We start from the raw sequence: 21002 nt of genomic DNA, 5'->3' as shown, positions 1-21002 counted from the left end.
GTGCCATCACGTCACACGACACTCGAGTCATATGGCGTACTTTAAAAACTGACCCAAAAAATGCCGTGTTACCAATGCCAAATTGTATTACTGATCAGACATGGCAGAAGTATATAACTGCAAAATTTCAACTACCTTATAAGTTCCAATTTCTTCCTGGTATAATGTTAGACTCTACCACAATCCCTCGTTTTAACTGGAGCATTAGAGATATAATTTGGGCAATTTCGAGGCTGTCGTATTCTAAGGCTGCAGGACCAGACGGGCTCCCCCCTTGTCTTTATAAAGCGGACCCTGCCATGTGGGCAGAAATTATAAATACCAAATTTGAAACCATCTTCAATTCTGGGGAAATCCCACCATCTTGGTTAACTGCAAACATAGTCCCGATATTTAAGAGGGGTGACCCTTCTTGTCCTGAAAATTACCGCCCGATTTCTCTAATCGATACTGAGGCTAAAATCTTTGCGATTCTACTTCTTCACGATCTGGAGAAGATTATTGAGTCCAAGGGTCTTTATTCTAAATTTCAAACGGGTTTTAGAAAGAATATGAGCACCACTTTAAATGCAACTATCCTTGCGCATGTCATTGCTGGTGCCAAGAATAAGAACTCCAATCCGGTCTATATCGCAATGATTGACATGAGTGCAGCCTTTGATAATGTTGTCCGCAACTTATTGTGGATGAAAATGTTGTCTTTTGGAATTCCAAAAGATTTAATGTATTGGATCATGAAATTGCATACTAACACATCATATAGAATAAAAATATCACAGGACGGGGGCACCACAGCTCCAATAGGAACAGCACTGGGCCTGAAACAGGGCTGCAACCTTGCACCAACCCTGTTTAATCTATATATGGCGGATCTGGATAAAACCTGGGAAAAGATGAATCTGTTCTTTGTGAAGGTTGGGAGGATATCCTTACAATGGATTGCCTTTGCAGATGATATTATTTTGTTTGACCCCACTCCTGTAGGCTTACAAACTAAATTAACACTCTTTGAGGAATTTGCAAAGGACCACAATTTGACTCCCAACCCGGCAAAGACTGCCATTATGAAATTTGGAGTGATGCAGAAAAAGGGCAGTTTTAGATGGCATATTATGGATACGCAGATATCTTGCATTAACAACACCATTTATTTGGGGTATTATCTCTCTGATCAGAATTCTATCAAAGTATGGACAGACCTAATCAAATCCAAAACCAGGACACTCCTTTCGCAAATGAAAAGGATTTACACCCGGTTTTGCAAATTTTCACTAACTCCGTTAATTGAATTTATGTCCCTGAAGACGGAGAGTATTATTCTTTATGCCCTAGATATATGTCTGTGTGATATGTCTAATATGTTGGATTGTGTACAAGGCTCACTTTTAAAAGCAGCAATGTTCTTGCCTATGTCCATTCCAAATGCCATCATACGCCATGAATTGGGATTGGTGGCACTATCGACTAGATGGAAATGGAGACAGTTATCTCATTTTGCAAAAATGAACTATCCACCGAATAACTCGCTATATGCGGATTTGCATAAGATGCTAGGTACCCACTGTCCTCCTTCCTTTTATAATTATCAATTGAAAATGCAACAACTTTTAAGTGAAGTGAATATTACAGTGAATGATATCCATCTTCGCCCGTGCTATGCAAAAAAAAAAACTTTTTGATTTAGACTGGTGCGTAACTATTGATCGGATTATGACTTATAAATCTTATGAAGAATATGGCGCCTTTGTTAAACAGTGCATCCCTCGCTATGCACATATCACTTTATTTCCCTGTGAAATTACCAGGAAGACCTATATTCGATTTAGATTTAATCTTTTTCATACTAGAGATAGAATAAAGAATTGGCGAACAAATACCACCACATTTGCTGTGGGATGTCGATTTGATGAGTGTAACGAACCATATGAATCAATGAAGCATCTCATTCTCTATTGTCCCCATTTTAACAAAATACGTACAGCAAGATTTATGAAATTTGTTGATATAGGGTTTGAAGATTGTCTTGAGTTTTTATGGTCTCGTATGATGCAAGGAACTCACAACCGTTTAATCTATGAACTAGTAAGCTTTTGTAAGCATATTGAAAAAGAACTTATTTTGACTGGAGAATGAATTGCTGAGCCGATAAACTGATTGGTATATTTTTTCTCTCACTTGTATTTTAAACTGTATTTTAAAGCATTTTAAAGTATTATGTGATAATGTAAAACAATGTAAAAATCAAATGTCTAAATTTTCTTCTCTTTATACATGGATTTTAACTTGTTCTTTTGCAAAGGTTCTACTTGAAATTATTCTTGTAAATGAACTAAAGGCAAATAAATAAAAAAAAAAAATGCAGAAAAATGTGCTACTTGCTTCATATTCCATCCCATATTTGGTGAGGGGGGAATAGCTCAGAGGCAATTTGCTTCTCTTGGAATCAAGACAATGCAGCACAGATTCGAATCCGGATGCTGCCCTTAGAAAGCAATCTCTGATATTATAAAAGAACAATTATATTCATATCTCCACTTCCACTCATAGACACCTCTGTACTTTGTGACTGTACATTTCTGATCAAATTACTAATATTATTACTGGTGCCTGTGACACTGTGCCAATTGTAATCAGTAAAAGCAAGAAGACACAGCCTCATCATGAGTTGGGGGGAGAGGTAATATGCAGAGGTAACACTAGCACTGCCGCATTTACTGTCGCGCCCAATCTCGAGTTGGACGGAAAGTGGGAGTTTCATCTCCAGCTTTTTGCTGGAGGTAAAAATGTCCCCTCTCCTCCTCTTTTTGGACCCAATGGACCCAATGGGAATCGGGATTTAACCCCCCCCACCGCAACTCGGGATCTGGAGCAAATTGCGCCGACCGAGTTGCGGTAACGCTAATAACGTTGGCCGGTATCTCTGCGCAATTAGTGCAGAGGTACCGCCCAACTTGTGATGAGGCCTAGTGTCTGCAATGTGTAACACTCTTCCCCTCAATTTGCCATATTTTCATAATCTAACTTTCTCTAACGAAAGTAAATGTGGCATTTGCAGGATCTGTAAAAGAAAATAAAGTAACTGGTGATGGGTTAATCATGTTTAGTGCTATTAATAGTCAAATAAAATCTGCATATTGCTGCAATGACTATTAGAACACGTTACCTTTTTTTCCATCATATTATTCAGAGCCGAAACACTTTAGAAGAAAAATACGAATTTCATAAATTTGAACGCATCTGTTTAAAAAGATAAGGAATAACCCGCCCAAATTGCTTTTTCAGAGTCATTTCTCCGTAAAGAAAGGAGCTTCCGCTTTGGGAATCGGCACTGACAGCGTGATTCTGATCAAATGTGATGAAAGGTAAGTAGCGATTCGGAATGCAGTTTCTCATGAAAAGGCAAACTGTGATCATTTCATTATTATTGAAATTGCTTTTCCAGGTTCCGCGCAACATATTACGCCATACAGCTGCTACCTTAGAAAAGCACATAAACAATGTGTCATTCAAGCATGGACCGCTGATGGCATTTATTTAGGTAAAAGATCATTCCAATTGTTCTTGAATAGAAATATCATTAGCGCAAGTCTTACATTTATCCAAAGAAACAATATGGCATACACTGAGCTGGAGCCTTGAAGAAGAAATCCGGGACCATGGCTGCTGGCTTTGCAGGGTCCGGCGAAAGGGGGTTGCAGTGTATAGTAGACACAAGATGGGCTGTGTTTTGCTTGCAAGGTCTGGCATTAATCTTTCGAGCTTGGTGCACCAGAAAGGGCACTTGGGGGATTGTACCCAAATGTGGACAGCCAGGTCAAGGATTCTAATGCATTTTGTTGGCCCTAGCTTCTTACATTGATCCCACTCGTGTGGCCACCTGTTCACCTGTTTGATATGATATTATTGGTTATTTATAACACACTTAATAACCAGATGTTTCTAAGTGCGGTCCCCGGATCGAACCTGTGTTGCTCCGTATTGTCTTGCTTCCAAAGCGAGCGCGTTGCCCCTGAGCTATCCTCCCGACACTTGGGTTACATTTACTGGTCTCAATTGCTACATTCATGTTATGAGTTACCAGGATAGTTTTTAAACAAGTCTTATTATTTCTAAACATTGTCTTTTTATTTATTTTATCATGCCATTATTGTCATTGTCCAGAACTGTAAAATATTACATTTCCCTTTACAAAGAGGCCGGGAGAAGGCAGGGGGCGGGGAGGGGGCGGGGGGAGATCCGACATATTTTAATGATTTGTGTTAAGTTATTCTTCTCTTGTTTTTTGCCAATTAGTATCGGTTTGGTATTATCGGGAAGTAGCCCTTTAGACCCTGACATGGTGGCTCACACCACTGTATTGTCCACTGGGGAGGGGCGAGGTTTCATTGACTCAACATTTGGAGGCTGATACAGCCATTGACGGTACATGATACATTATGGGCACTTGTTTTGTCTGGAATTGGTTGGCTTATCCGTGCTGGGTTATGACTCAGAAGCTAATGGGTGAGGACATGTTTACTTTATGTTTGGTTTGTTCTACAGTTCTGACAAATGCTTCTTGGTGCTTGATAAAGGCAGACAAACCTTGTTCCATATCAGCGTGCCTTTGTTTATGTTAATGTCTTAGGGCTCGGCACCAACTCCTCACACTCGCTTAGGATCCTGGCTGCGTTGCTGTAATGAATATGCAGAAATTCATAAACCCACGGAATGATGGTTGGCCTTTACTTGGTGGTCTGTGTGTCATGATCATGAACAGCAACATGCATATCAGTCTGACCCAAGCCGCAAGGTTCAGTTCAGCCCAAAACACAAGGCAACACCGCCTGGGTAAGGATGACATAGAAGCCCACGAAGCAGCATTGTGGTCTCACCAAGGTTCACCTAAGGCCGGATTTATGGCTTCCAAATAAACCCACTGAGATGACATAAAATCTCAAAATCCCTTAAACGTATTGGGGGGCATTTTTGGAATGACGTGTACATTGCACAGAGAGGAAAGGTGTGGTATACATTTACACTTAAGGGATCCTCCCTGTGCATTGTTGATTGATTTCATGAATGGGTATATAATCGGCACAGCAAACTGGGCAGACACAGGTGTATGTGCAGAATCTACACCCATCCATGAAATCAATTGTAAATGCCACCCTCCATGTCTGGGCATGGCAGCTGACATATGCATGATTCCCGCTGCAATCAGCCTTATTTCTGCACGTGCAAAAACAGTGCAAATGCCCATGTGGAATCAGGCATTTCCACATGCATGAAAGTTCCATTTGGAAAGGGATGCTGGCGTATTTCCGACACGGAGCATCACTCAGCGGCTGAATGTAGTCCTTTGGAGTCACCTCCCAGCTCTTTCTAGGACAGACACCAAAATCACAAAGAACGTAATTCATTGATGGGGACCATGTCCTAGAGCAAATAAAATAGTATTGCAGTGCTTATTTGCTGCAGTGTGAAGCTTGCACTAAGCTAATAGGGCACAGTATTAGCACACATTGCATGTATGCACTGCCGGGTCCGCTGTATCAGCCGCAGGGGTCTCTTGATGGCCTAAGATGCAGACTAAAAGGGCACCTACCTGCCCAAGAGAGCTTGCAGAGGGATATTGTCATAAACAAGTGGTGGGAGAAGCCCGTATCAATAAGCAAATGGCTAGATTCCAACAGGCATTGGGGCGGTGGCCAGAGCTATGGCCATGTTCAAAGTAAAACTGGTCGAGCTGCTGCTTAAAGTTGATAATGTCGAAGCTACCTCTGTTGCTAGGTATGGCCTGGAGCACGGGGGCAAGGCAAGATTGAAACTATCCAGGTGTAGAGAACATCTTTTTTTAAAGAATACTGTGGCTTCTCCATTTCTGCTTCTAATTTTGCTGTGCACCAGGAGATGGGCTGCAGGTTTGTAAGGAATCCAATTGCAGCCAAGCATGTAAGTCAATGGATCAGGGTTTGGGGTAACAGTAAAGCTGTTCTCGCTCATGAGCTTATTAGAAATCTGGTGCCCAGGGACCCCCATCTGAAGAACCCCTGACGTAGGCATGTACCAGTTGCGTTGTGTGAAGTGCAAAAGGCTGAAGGTTTCTCTATGACAAATATTATGTCCTGTAGGGACTTAAAGTTTGTGAAAGTAAGGGTGCATCATCACATCCTGGAAAAAAAGGAGTCAATTGAGATCATGAGGCCTGCCAATGGGAAGCACATGATCAACACGGGCCCAGGTCTCCAGAAGTATTTACTGTGGGCGCAGAATCCCTCTCAGCGTACTGCTATTACCAGGGCACTGTTTAACTGTATCCATTTGAGAGCTGGAGTGGCGGCCTGGCAATGGGAATGAGAGCAGCATTTTCACCAATTATAGAATTTACGTTGAAACTAATTTGGCAGGGACAGGGATTTCACGGTCATGAGCCTGCTCTGTACTATCTGTAATATGCGGACTCAGTTTGTGTGGCCTGGGCTTTATCGTAATTTTTAAAGAATGCATTTTCAGTGCAGAAATTCTTATTGAAATTTGCATTAAAGAGTTAATATTTTGTATGTTTGTAAAGTGTTTATGTATTTAATGTTATTTGTTTTTTTATCTTTTGATTTATAATTATGTTGTTTAGGCTGCTGTTTTCATGAGTATGCTTTATATTCCCAAAATAAACTTTTACTACGTTGTACGTATGCGACTCCCAAATTGTGAACCTAGCTGGAAACAATGGAGCACTATATGTAGGAGGCGCACCAGGGGGTTACAAGGAGGGTGCATCAGTACCAGAAGTAATAGGATGGCCAGTGGGAGGAAGGGATGGAGAAGATCCAAAGGGGATAAAGTAGGGCTGAGTTCAGCAATCAACTGACTGCAAGATGTTATTTGTAAGAGGAGGTTCGTCAGGTCCTTCCCGAAGTGTAAGGTGGCAGCAGCCAGTCTGATCAGTGTTGGAAACATGTTCCAGAGGCATGGTGCGTAGCAGGAAAAAGCCGGTTTCCTGTTTGTATCCCTCTTGCAGTTCTTTGTTTCCAGTCTGGCAATGTTCAGGGTTCTTGTGGTGCTTTGGCCTGCACCTTCTCCTGGTGAAATGTTATCTGCCACACCGACACCTGCATTTGAAGAGTTTTATATACAGTTGTGCATTATAAAAGACAATATAAATAAATAAATAAATTCCTCTGCGCTAGGATGGTGTTTTCCTTAGTGCTAACATTGTGCAGAATTGTGCTAACATTTGCCCAATGTTCCTGTCATGGGGACCAACGTGTTCTCAAGCAGGCTGTGCACTCACTGGGTGCTAATAAAATGCATTTGTGCTCCCATGGGTTTTCAGCAATCCATCCCTTAGCAGTCATTTTTAGTTTTCTAGAAGTATCAATTGTAGTTGCTACTTATCTTGCTAATTGCAATCCCTGTGGTTAAACCTATCTAATTATAGATCTTTAAAAAGTAAGTATGTCTTCCGCTTTAGCTACTTTTGGTAACTAAGTCTTGTGCACATCATCAATGCATGTTTACTGATATGCCAGAGATTGAAGTTATCAATGCATTAAAGAAGTTGTGGAATTACCCGTCATCGAGGTCAAATTTTGTGTGATGTCACGTCCATTATAATAAAAAAAGTTGCTAAAATGATGACTGTATTGGCATCATAAGAAAAAAGAGAGAATACTATCAACGTTCTTATGTTGATTTTACATCCATATTTATTGCATGCAATCATCGAATCACTTATGTGTCATAATTAATATATTCCATGCATTAGTAGTAATTATTTTTATTATTATTTATTGCTTCTACCGCACCACACAGCCATAGACTGAAGGGCACACAAGCATATAAATACAAGAGACGATACTGACAATGAGCAAAGAAGAGAGAAAACCAGAAAGCACCCAATCAATCCTTCATATTGAGCAAGTGTGTTTTGACCGCTCTCTTAAAAAGATTTAGGCAGGGCTGGGAGTGGCATGTAAGGAAGAAGGAAGATCATTCCAGGCCTTAGAGGCCCACGCATCAGACCTTGTACACCCACACATCTTCAATTTGAAGTGTGACTGTAAAATCTTGTTATCGTCATTCGTGCAGAGAAGTCTCCCGCTCGGAAATATTGCCAGAATTAGCATGGGTTTTATTGGGCCAACACTTACATGGTCTTTATAACTTGTCATCACACATTTCTAGGGGAAAAGAAGGCATTTCCCCCAAGACAATTGTGATGCCGTTGTCAATTATTTAAAAACATTCTCATGCTGGTGTCTAAAGTGCCTCAAAACAATTCTTATTAGAGTCTCAGCAATTTAATTCCATCATCGCACCGGTAAGTCAGATTGTCAGGATTGGCATCTATATTGCCTCCAGAACTGCCCAATGACACTAAACTGACCCATTTCATGCCATGTTGCAGTTCACCCTCATTTGGCCCAAGGTACTCCGATTGTTTCCAGAATGCCCCATGCCACATCACTATACCCGATGAATTGTCCTATGACATTCTAATTGCATCCAGAAATGACGCTCCCATTTTTCCCGATTAGCTCCAATTCACTTTTATTGTCCCAGAAATGCCCACTGGCACATCGCATTGTTCCTTGATGCCCCTCACCACTTTCCACTGCCCCCTTGTTTGTCCCACAACACTTGCATTGCCTCCAGACGCATATTAGATGGTATGTGGGTAGAAAATTAGCTGCATCTTAGATACCCCCACAACTACATTCCACAAGTAAATGTGCGCTTGTGCATCCACAAACACACACACATATATTTGCAAATCTACCTCATCAGCTCGTTTGCAAATTCTCTTCCAAAACTCCTTGAGATCAGTTCCCTCAAGGAAACAGAAAGCAGGAAGAGAGTTAGTAATCTCTTTTCTCTCTGAGTCCAACCCGCAAATAAACTTTTGGAAACCTGAGGAGAACTGGCTCTCAGTGTCAGGCATAAGCTGTTCTGCAAAGGTCAAGGGATGTGTTGTTCCTGGTACCATAAATGCTAGATAGGGACCTTGCATCACATACCCACTCAATACCTGCAGGGACACCAGAATTCAGGCTCCAATGTGTGGCAACAATACAAATGCTAGAAACAACCGTCAATCGGCGCGTCCTGCACACTCTTCAAAAATGTCCACTCAAAACATGGATTACTCATAATATTCTATACACTTTAATAAATCTTTCAAAACGCATAGCATTCCAACAGGTTACTTAGTAGAAAGGACTTGCTAACTTATCCATTAAGTCTTGTCGCAACCCGTTTTGAATCGCTGTATTGTTTGTGACTTGACAAGAGTTAATCTGTTGAGGTTCTCTTTATTTATTCTGTTGAAATGTTCATATTGGTTTCTGTAAAAAAAAATGATGATAAAAATAAATTATACATAATGCCTTACGGCATTGATGAAGTAGTGGATATATTTGAAGTTTGGTAGGGGGGCATGTCGCTGGCATTTCTGTTTTTGAATTTCTCTTCAGACCAATATACCAGGGGTCACCTTACCCGCTGCATCCATTAATTTTGTTTGATGTTACTACACAATCTACATATATAAAAGTCAAAAATGATTTGTTTGTGGGTTTGTGGCTTCACGGAGCATTGGTATATAGAAGGCAAAGGCGAGGCATATGGAAGGCGAATGGACCTGAAAGGTGAAGGTGAAGGCAGATAGCATTCCAAAAGTCTCCATATTGTTGCTATATAAAGAGGTGCGACATACATTTCTGTTACTCTCTTACGAATTGTCCAAAAATGTTATTTCACAAGTGGCTGTGTGAACGAGCCATCTTTGCTGCTAAAAATTATTCCGTCACTTAAATTAAAAATCAAATTCAGGATATGCTTCCGGGCACAGTTACTGAGTACAACTCAATCAATACTGTGGGGTATCCTGACAAAGCCATAAACTATTCAACAGATTTCCTCAACTCACTCCACCCCCCGGGAATGCCACCACATCACCTTCAACTGAAAGCTGGGTCACCCGTCATGCTGCTTCACAATCTCAAACCACCTAGGCCATCCCCTGTATTAAAATCATTCCAACTTACATGCTGTTCAGTTTCAAGAACCTTAAAGTTCCCTGTCAGGCTGACACTCGGTATCACAATAGTTGCACAGAGCCAGTCAATCAAGTGCACTAATACCAACTTGGAATTTCCATGTTTATCCCAGGGGCAGTTATATGTTGCATGTTCTAGAGTGGGTTCCCCTGAATCAGATGTTTATCTTTGCTCCAAATTGCAAAACAAAAATTGTTCTTTATAAACAAGCCTTACAATGAATATGTACACCTTAGGTCCATAGCTGTGTGCAGCGTCGGCATCATGTCACCCATCATGCTGCTCAGTAACCTCCATGTTTTTCTCACGTACAGCTATACGTTTCAGAATGAGTTTAAAAAATCCAATTGTGTTGTGTAGTCTAAATAACAAAACATTTTTAAAATATAAAATAATCAACAAATTAGTGAATGTTTCTTTTCCGCTTCCTCATGTGACCTTTCCGAAAAGCGTAAAGCTACCTTAAGGGATTACTAACAAATAATACCTATGAGGAAATGAAATCCCTGGCAACGCCAGGCATATCAGCTAGTTTAGAATATTCTTAGTACTTTTGCTGTGAATATCCCTATACCACTTTGTTTTTTAAACTTTGCTTTCCACCTCACATGTGCGGGCAGTGGGCATATTCCATACTGCAAGGTGAAGACAAGCTATTACCTTGCAGCAAGATTGTCTTAGCCATCTGACGCTGGCTCTATTGAACAGCTCTCTGTCTGCAGACTGACAATATCTGTCTTTCCTTGTCAACTTTGCCCAAATGACTAGTAAGGTGCTGCCCCATAGTCCATTATATTATGTTATGTTATGTTATGTTAAAGGTTCTTATATTGTGCACTATCACCACCTTCGTGGTCCCTTGGCGCTCTGGTGGATCTGTAAAGCAAGAGGGTAAGGGAGTATGAGTTAGTAAGGCTGAGCGGGAGAAAAGAGCAAGTGAGCTGCGATGTGCTGTTGGCAGCTTCAGCTTGGTTTACACCGTTCGCTGAGCCAAGGTGTGTTTTTCGGTTGGTAGCTGTCATGTGCTGTTGTGCAAGGCTAATGTGGTTTGTTTCATTGTTGTGTTGTAGTTAGGCATGTGTGGTTTGTTGTGCTCTAAAGGTATGGTTGTGTTTAGTTCAGCATTTGAGAGGTATATGCAGAGGAGGAGTTGTTCTAGTAGGATTGGTTTGTTGTGTTTATATTGAATGTGGCCTGTGTCCCTTCCCCTGTCATATATTCTGGTGTGCTACACTTACCAATCCTGTGCTGTGTGCAGAAGAGTGGGTCTTCAATGGGCTAGTCAGTGGCAGTAGCCTTTCCACCCCAGCGCTCTGACCAGATGCTGCCCACATCCCTTCCACCTTAGCACAAACTGGTGTGCAGCAACCACCAGCCTGTGGCCTCCTCCAGGGTGGGGATGTGCTCCCTGTACCCTGCGGTCCATCAGCTCCTGAGATCGGGACGCTTCTCTCTCCCCATTTTTCATCTAAGGCTCTCTGTCAGTGGTCCAATTAAGTCAATCTCATCTCTCTTCCCCTGTTTCCCATTTGCCCTTCTATAGGGAAGGGTACACCTATGTCTCCCTCCCATTTAGACGGGTCTATTCTTCTCTGCATTCCACTCCGGTCTGGCTTAGTCCTCGCTCCTTCTCATGGGAGAAACGCCTACATTTGGCACCCAGCAGTAAATGCAATGGCACCCCGACCTGAGAAACATCAGTAAATGATAAAACGCCCCAAACCCCAGGCACCTGGATAAATGAAGAAACTCCCAAATCTGGTACTCAACAGCAAATGCAGTGACACCTAGATTTGAGACACAGCAGCAAATGAACAAACAGCCTGACATGAGACAATTTGCAAGAAGGAGAAGACGCCCACATTTGAGAGTGAACAGTCAATCAAGAAACATCTTACTTTGCCATACAGCAATAATTGGAAAAAAATCATTGGGTGACTAAAATGGGTGTGCCCATTTTTAAGTTTTCTTTTTTTTTGCTGAAGGTAATAAGAGTAGTAGGGCTTTGCTGGAACACACACCCACACTGCCAGTTGCCACTGGTCGACATCTGGCTTCCCAGGTGAACACGGTCAAACACGAAAGTGGAGCCGCCTCCTCGGGGGCTGCCCTCTGCCTTTTGCCCCAGCCGAGGGCTGCCTGGGCAAGGCTGCTCTGGAAGGGCCTCTGAAATGCATCTGTTCCAGTCCAGGGGGGAGGGGAGACCAATGAGAAGCAAATGGGCGGGAAAGATTGGTGTAGCCTGGGTGGAGGGGCCTACACTACTAATGGCGAATTATTAATTTATAGGCTTAAACTTTTCAAATAGAGCACACATGTATTTTCTTGTGTGGTACATATTTGAATGTACTGCATTTGAATGAACCAGTAACCTGCTCTAGGACAAAAGCCCATTCCTCCTTGTTTAATAATCGTTCTCTATGAGTGCATACATGTTTCCTTCCTTCTGTTCCTTTAAGCATGTTGCCTTGGTGTGCTAGTCCACCTGAAGAAGGGAAGAATTGTTTAATTTTACCCTCTGTATAAGGTATGAGGAAAATAGACATAAACCTTTACTTAAGGAGTTAGCTGATTTGAGTCACCCACAAGTACTCTTCTTGGGGGCAGATATGAGCTTGCCACTATTGTGGCCTCATTTTAGTAATCCAAAATGGCAGATGCAGCCGTATGAGGCACTATCTATCATATTGCCATTAAGTATCTCCTTGTCATTCAGCAGAGATGGAAGCACCTGCACATGCATGCCCTGTTCACAATGCATATAGGAACACGAAGTTAGGCACATATGCACTATGGACACTTCAAAGCCAGAGCTTTGGTCACAAAAGGTTACAACATTCACCTGGGGGAAGCAAGCAGCAAAGGATGCTGAGTTTGAACCAGTGCTCTGTGGACCAGTTAATGGCTGATGGCATGAATTTAGGTGGGGTGTGCCAGTTAATTGACGATCTTAAAGACATTATAATCGAGCATCAGTGATGTAGAGTTTTATTCTGGAAAATATTGTATTAAGATTTACTTTTGATCACAACCAGGATATTATTTTACTCTGCACTCCCTTGTTATTGATAACACATCTAAGTATGGGGTATTCAAAATGTTAGATCCCACTTACTATCGAAAGCAATTATTAATAAGGTATTTCACAGAGACAAACTCTATATCACTGATGCACGCTTTTGATACTTCATTTTTTTTGTCTTGTCAGTTATAAATGTCATTACATCAGCAGTTAACTGGCACCTTTTTTCAAATGGCAGAAAAAAGAGAGCATTGTTGATGAGGCTCAAACTGTTTTAAGAGTTCATCAAACAATGTTCTGGCTTTGCCGCGCACAAGCATGATTGTGTGCCTGAGAACCGTGGATCTGTGTGCATTGTGGACTGCTCATGCAGGCGGTTTGATCCCTGTTGAATGACAATGCGACACATAGTATGTTCATTGCTGCCGTCACCACAACCAGCAGGTGCAACGCGACCTTCAGATTGACCAGTGTGACGGTGTCACCCAATAAATATTGGGTAAAAGAGCAGTGGTTTAGCAAAAATGGCTGAACAAAGGCAGTATCCATATTTTATGATTCACGATGCATCTATTCAGCAGCAAAAATCTCATACCAGCATTGGGCATGTAGAAGGGCTAGAACCAGGGACATTGTGGATATGTTTTAGTTCTTTCTAATGGGGATATTTTTGGGGACTCAACCAATTCCCTGCGGCAAAAATTTTACAAATAAAAAACCTGACATCTAGTATGTTTATATTGATGATAATATGAAGCGCTGAATGATTTCAATGACCAGACTAAAAACATTTAAAAAATGCATCATTGATATGGAGCTTTACCTTGAGAAATTATTTTACTGTACTGCCTTGTTATAAATAATGCATCTTACTATGGGGAGATTCAAGATATTCTTTCCCAAGATAAAGCTCTGCACAAAATCTCTCTTTTGATTTTTGTATTCTATTGTATTGTAGTTGTTATTCATGCAGTGCCCTTTCCCCATTTGTTGGCCTCAATGCGCTTTGTGGTTGGAAGCCCTCAGTGACTGGAGTCAATGATGCTTGTGTGCATTTTTGCCAGGCTCAGACTTAGGTGCGCTGCTTAGGCTCCAGCAAGCAACCCAGAGGTCCGGCACGTAGGTAGGCGCTGTTGGCGGTTTAGGATAGAGTGATATTGCTGGATATTTGATGTTTGCCCAGGTAGACCGAATTTTGTTTTGTTGTTTGTCACTGTATACTAATGGCAAAGGTGTTGAGGTATGTCAGGGGTTTCAGTGTGGATGGCTATGTGTGCTGCTAGACCAAATTAACATAGCCATCGCTGCATTCTGGCGTGCATGGATGGGTGGCCGTGCCTGTGGTCTGTGTACACAGATGTTGGGTAAGGTATACGTGCCCCATGCTTGGATGGACTTCAACCGCAGTGTTATTTTTCTTGGTTCAATGCAATTGGCTGGTCTTGCTATTCATGGTCTCACTGAACAAAAGTCTGAGCAGCGGTAGAGGGGCCTGGAGTCAAGGGAGGTCAGGGAGGAGGGAGGGTGATACGGGAGGATGATAGTTTTGTTACAGTGTGCCTCTGCGAAAGCTGCTGGCATCCATGAGGTTAGGGGTGTGGTTGTGTTTTCCAGGAGGATAAACGTTTTTTACAGTGTGCCTCAGCGAGTGCTGCCGGCATCCGTGGGGTATTGGTGGGTAGGAGTGTTGTTGTGTTTGGGTCAATGTTTATGTGCACCTATCAAGAGTGTAGCATGGGGGAGGGCTTCAAGAAAAGGGAGGGAAAAGCCAGGTTTGAAAGGCCTTTCTGAATGCCAGGTGAGAAGGGAGTTCCAGATGATCGACGCTTGCACAGAGAGAGAGGATCCACCCAATCTGGAGGAGTTTTAATGTGGGATCAATATGAGAGATGCTGTGCGAGATCTAAGATTCCTTGAGGGGTGGTAGCAAGCGATTTTGTCTTGAAGGAATTCTGGGTCAGTGTTGTGGATAACCCGGTGGGTGATGCACATGGCTTGTTTTTAAACGTAGTGCGTACACCAATATGGAGTCAATGGAGGACTCTTAGTATATATCTGATGCGTTCTTTATGAGGAAGGTTAGTGAGCAGGCGGGCTGCAGCGTTTTGGATTCTTTGCAGTTTCCTTAGCTGAAATGCTGGTACGCCTAGGTAAAGGCAGTTTGCGTAGTCTAAATTGGAGAGGATGATGGAGATTTATTTCATTTTTTTTTTTTTTCATTTGTTACACGCCCAGCCCCTGGGGTATCACGCCATGGTTACAGACAGCTTTGGAAGTGGTCATACATTGTACATAGGGATCAATATACACATTATTTATAGTCAAAGAGCAAACATTTTACTCTAAGGGATATATACATTATTTACAGTCAAAGAACAAACATTTTACTCAAAGGCTCAATAGTTTTTACACTTTTCGGCAGATGGACACTGTGCTAATGTTGGTTAAATAGCCAGGTTTTTAGCAGTTTTTTAAAGCCTTTGAAGGATGTCTCTATTTTGACATTGATGGGGCGGGAGTTCCAGTGCCTAGGGGCGAGGACGTAGAAGCTACTGCCCCCCGTTCTAGTGTTTTTGTATCGGGGGATCACTATGGGTTGATTGTCATTAGATCTGAGTGATCTTGTAGGTTTTTTTTTCTGGATTGCGTTGTTAAGGTAGATGGGGGCTTTTTTGGCAAGATATTTATGCGTGATGCAGAGAGTTTTAAAGATAATTCTAGCTTTGATGGGTAGCCTGTGTACATCTTTTCTAGTCTTTGAGATGTGATTGAATTATTTTATTCCTAGTGCTGCTCTTAGGACTTTATTTTGCATAATAAAGATCATGGCAGAGAAATGGTGAGGATAGGTGAGGTAAAGGAAGATATGCCTGAGGTTGTGTAGATGGAAGAAACAGGTTCTGGATACAGAGTTGATGTGTTGGTAGAGGGATAAATACATGTCCAGTATGCATGCAAGATTTTTCACCGAAGTGGAGGTTGTCGGTTGAGTGAGGAGTGCTGTTTACCGCAGACTAGGATTTCAGTTTTCCCAGGATTGAGGATGAGGTAGCTGGTCATGATCCAGTAGTCAATATCCGAGAGGCAGGATGACAGATCTGGATGATGGGGTCTGGTGATTTTGGTGTTGCAAGGATAATCTGGGTGTCGTCTCAGAGTTGTAGGGATGCTCCTTGTAGGACCCCTTTTGTTTAGTCTGGTCATTGAACTCATTCTGTCCAGCCTACCTTAATCATTATACATGTACTAGACAGTAGGTACTGTGGAAAAGTCTGTGACTTATTCTGGGGATCGCCATGGAGGGACCAAAGAGGTTAGGGACACGCCCAAGCCAATGGCGGATGGTCAAAGTTGTGATACACAGAGGATACATTGGCCACCCTCACTTAGCCCACATTACTGGGCCAGGGACAGCCACATTCCACATTTCTGGTCTGTAACAGCCTTGACAAAACACCTGCAACCACTTGCAGGGCAATGCACCCCTCTCCAAGGCTGGCTCAAAGTGAGACAGCGGATATTTCTCCCATGGTTATGATATCCCCAAGGCACCTTTACTGCCCACCATTGGTCCTACTCCCAACACGGATCTGCCAAGATTAGTGAGGAGGCCCCACTAAGGTCTGTAGATGGCAGTGTGCATGCACAAATGCATACATACAATGAATCCAAAAAAACACATACGGCCTCATTACAAGCATGGCGGTCTGGGAACTATGGTACCGGTAAGCATGCCGGTACCGTAGTTCCCGGACCGCCATACTAGGAGCTCTGCTCATGGGTGCCGTCTCACCCGCCAGGTTTTTCCTGGCGGGTGTAACAGCACCTGCGAGCAGAGCACATTGGATGCACCGGCACAACTCTGAATGTGCCAGTGCATCCGACGTCCCCATCCCCATTCAGCCTTATGGGGCAGAATGGGGATCGGGACGCCCTTGATTCTGGCACCCGCAAATGGGCATTTACCGGGTCCGCCGAGCTCGGCATGACCCGGTTCTTGCCCATTCGCGGGTGCCCGGAAAAAATACAACTCCGGCGGCAGCCGTGCCGTTTTTAACGGCAAGGCTACCGAAAGAGTTGTAATGAGGCCCATAGTCTTCTTAAAGCTTTTTAGCATCCTCTACATCAATGTTACCCAGGCACATATGCTACATCTGAGGGGTTGTGGGGTTACACAGTAACCAATCACCTGACAGCTGTCATAATGGTACCCAGGTGCCGTCCCTCCACCCGGACTGCCCCCAAGGGAAATGCGACCTAGATATAAAAGGAACATCTCAGGAGGAGGTATTGTGGGCATTAGGAGGAGGTTTAAGTGGTTTTGGAAGAAGCTGTGAGAGATGTTTTGAGAGGGACAGAGAAGCACAAAGGAGACTGGAGACAAGAAGGGGAGAAGAGAAATTAAGTGGTGACAGTGAGGAGACATCAAGACGGGTATAGCAGGATGAGTTTGAAAGAAAACACCTGGGGATACTGCAGGGGACAGACATTATTAGGTAGTGATAGTAAAGAGACACCAGGAACAGGCAGGAAAGAGAGATCAGGAGGTGAAAGGAAGAAGACAACAGAAGGATGACAAGAGAGGGGAACATCTAGAGGTGATTGGAGGAAGATACCGTCAAGTTGTAGAAGGGAGAAATCAGGCGGTGGTTATGATGAAGGTTTCACGAGGTAGCATCAGGAGATGGCATACCAAAGACACTGGGTATATGATGGCATCTTCAAAACAGATGGTTTAAGAAGCCAGGTGAAAGCTGATCCTGCTCTAGTTTTTAATCCATATGCAGCTGGCCCCCTGCGTTGGCACATAGAATGATAAATATGTTGCCCCCTTATAAACCAGCTAACCCCCGAAGTGCCAAATAGCCCAGCAGTTACCAATGGACAAGGAGACTATTAGGCAAGCTCAAGATATAAACAAGGAGGTCCAAACAAATGTAGGTATAAGACATGATTTTGAGTTTGGCGGTAGAAATGTCCAGCTTAAAACTGGTAAAAAACATGATTATGCAGAGAGTAGACGTGCTATGAGCAGTCAGGGCTTGTGCTCCCTACTAGAAATAAAATGCTGTTCCAACTTGCAGGTGCTGCATATGGAAATGTGCAGCAGACTCTGCCAGAGCATCAGGTGCACTTATGGCTCTGTCAATATACATAGGTAGTTGCCTATTTCCGCTAGCACAGCTCCTGCCACTCTGACAGTGGGGCATTTGTGCTGGTGCACAAGGCTTGCCTTTAGAAGTTGCCTTGGGTTGAGGTTCCCTCTGTGACTTCACACACATTCTGTAGTCCCTCAGAGAATCCCTAGGATTTTCCTGCCTCTCGCCCCCAATAACACTATAAGAATGCGAGCACCACCACCTAATGGGTGAAAATTCAATGCATAAAATGTCTTAAATTTGCCAATGGTCACTTTTGTATTGACCTTTGTGCTAATGTGTTATTTAGACTTGAGATAAAGTGACCAAGAAAATTAAAGAGCGGACGAGAATCTCGATGGTTGTTCTGAATTATTTTCATTATACTCATAATACAAATAAATATATCATGTCTTTATGTAGCACTATTTTCATTATGATTCCAAAAATAAAAATATCACGTCTTTATGTAACGCATCATATCGGATTTCTACCACTTCTAAGGACAGTAATATTAATTAGAACCCACCAGGCGGTGTGGGCGGTCTCCCAGCCAATGAGGAGGCTTGCTACGGGGGTTTTACCACAACATAAAGCCCCCTCTTCGAGCCTCCTCAGAAACGGGAGGCCGCCATCTTCCCTGTCAGTACTTCCCCTGGGTAAGTGTGATCCCCTTCCACTCTTTCCCCCACTAACCAACACAAATTTCCACCAACCCAAACTGCTCCGACCCCCTCCCCACTTATCTTGCACTCCTTCATCCCTCACCATTGCACTGTGTTCTCGAACAGCTCTGTCACGGCAATGGCTGCCATGGAAAGGGGGAAGGGAGCATGTGTAGTTCCCTTCTTCATGATGGCCATCTTGCTTTGTAGTTTTTTCCAAGTTGAGAAATGGCAAACACTTGAAATAAAAATATTTGTGTCCTGGTACAATGTGCCTGGCCACTAATAGCAATACACCCCTGGCTCAGGGAGAGCATAACCGGTCAGCCAATGCCCCTGGGCTAACTTACACCCCGGGGCATTAACTGACTAGTAATGCCCCCCAGCTTGGGATGTATTGCTTACTTGTTTTTGTTACCCACTTTAACGGTGCTCAATGTATCGACCGTGGAAGGAAGAAGTCGTTAGACGGCCCTTTCGGTCTATGAACTTCTGAAGTGCAGGTTGATCACCATAGCTCAGCCGATCCCTATAACTCCTGAGCTATATCACAGTTCAACTGTGACATCACAGTAAAAATGTATTTCAAAATGAATGTGATATTTTTGCCTAATGACAGACACAAATACAATTATATCTGCGCCGAACAAAGGGAATGAAATCTTATCCCTAACACAGTGTGCCACCTTATGGTAACCAGCTACCCGATGTTCATACAAATTCTTTCTGACACTGAATGTGTGTGCTTTAAATATTGCCCATTCATGACACAAACAAATTATAGAAAACGTAATGTTTTTGTCTGACATTTGTTTGTGTGTTTTTAGCAAATGTTCAACTGAAGCCACCTGTACAACTTTGTCGTGTGGATTTGGTGAAAAAATCTCCCTGGCTCCAAGCATATGTAAAAAGCATACAATATTGAGATGTTATTTTAGAATCTTGTGTTAAATTAGAAACACAATGTGATGGTGGTGCTGTTTAAATATGTTTGCAAAATTAACCATGGCCACATATTTTATTAATCTGTGAATTCAATTCCAAATGTTTAACTGCTGGGCCCCCCTTGACCACCTTACCCAGACCGCAATGAGCAAAAGCCTCTGAGAAAGTTCTCTGGGATTTGGGGTCAATATATTTGGCTAGCTTGGAAGACCCCATTTTGTTTAGTATATATACATCCGAAAGGTAGAATTCAAGCAATGTTTACAGTCCATATGTAGATCCTGATAGCAGTAAAAGGGTTGGAGATGCTCATTTTTGGATGAAGCACATGTTTGGGGCTGGCTGGAACTCAGTAGGCCATACTAAAGAAACTTTGCATCACTGGAGGTCCAGTTAGCACTCGGGAAATAATTACTTAGGGCCTGATTTACAAACTGTTTTTCAATGGGATTTTCCTGTTGTCTGCCCACGGCTATGGGGTCACCCTTCATATTTTTGAGAAAGAGTGTGGAGGTCAACAGGTCCTATGTAGGGTGTTAGTGAGAGAGTGTGCCCATGCGTTGTTGTCTACTGAGTGTAAGGAGTTCACTGAGATGAGTGTTTGGTGAAGGGTGTGAATGGGGAAGATCTTGAATAATCTGAATACAGTGAGGGTTTGGATTGTACTGTGTGTGGTGGTTTCTGTAGTATAATGTTAATGGGGCCTGTCCTGAGCAAAGTCCTGATAGAAGAGTTTATTTATTTATTTGTATTTGTAAAGCACACAACAGCCCTTGGGCATTGCGGCACTGTTACAGAATGCTTAACTTAGTTGCATAAGTGCTTGCAAGATATACCTACATACATGTTGCCTAATCCCATGTGGCAGGGTTGCTTACTTAGTTACATAAGTGCTTGCAAAGACAGAGTCCATTTAAGTGGCACAAACATGCTGAACAACCGCATGTTGCAGGGCGGCAGCGGCATACAAATGCAAAGTCAAATTAGTTGGCATTAGCATATTGCCCATCCCCATTTTGCTGGGCGGCAGCGGCATACAAATGCACAGTCAAATTAGGTGGCACAAACATGTTGTCCTGCGCCATGCTACAGAGAGGCAGCATACAAATGCAGAGTAAGTCATATAGGTGGCACAGACATGTTGCCCAACCCCTTGAATAAGGGTGGCAGCAGCATACAAATGCAGAGGTCA

At 42.8% G+C, this 21002-nt stretch overlaps 1 protein-coding gene across 1 annotated transcript in view; it reads left to right on the top strand.

Moving 5' to 3' along the window:
* The window catches only part of GAD2 (glutamate decarboxylase 2), a 742591-nt gene that overhangs the window by 419736 nt on the left and 301853 nt on the right, over window positions 1–21002 (top strand). Inside the window, exon 8 of the mRNA XM_069648150.1 lies at window positions 3283–3362. Coding sequence (XP_069504251.1) covers window positions 3283–3362 — 80 coding nt within the window. The remainder of the gene's footprint in view (window positions 1–3282; window positions 3363–21002) is intronic.

The sequence above is a fragment of the Ambystoma mexicanum genome, chromosome 2q, assembly GCF_040938575.1.
Source record: "Ambystoma mexicanum isolate Mex_15411 chromosome 2q, UKY_AmexF1_1, whole genome shotgun sequence".
Taxonomy (NCBI): domain Eukaryota; kingdom Metazoa; phylum Chordata; class Amphibia; order Caudata; family Ambystomatidae; genus Ambystoma; species Ambystoma mexicanum.
This window is presented reverse-complemented; position numbering and strand designations above follow the sequence as displayed.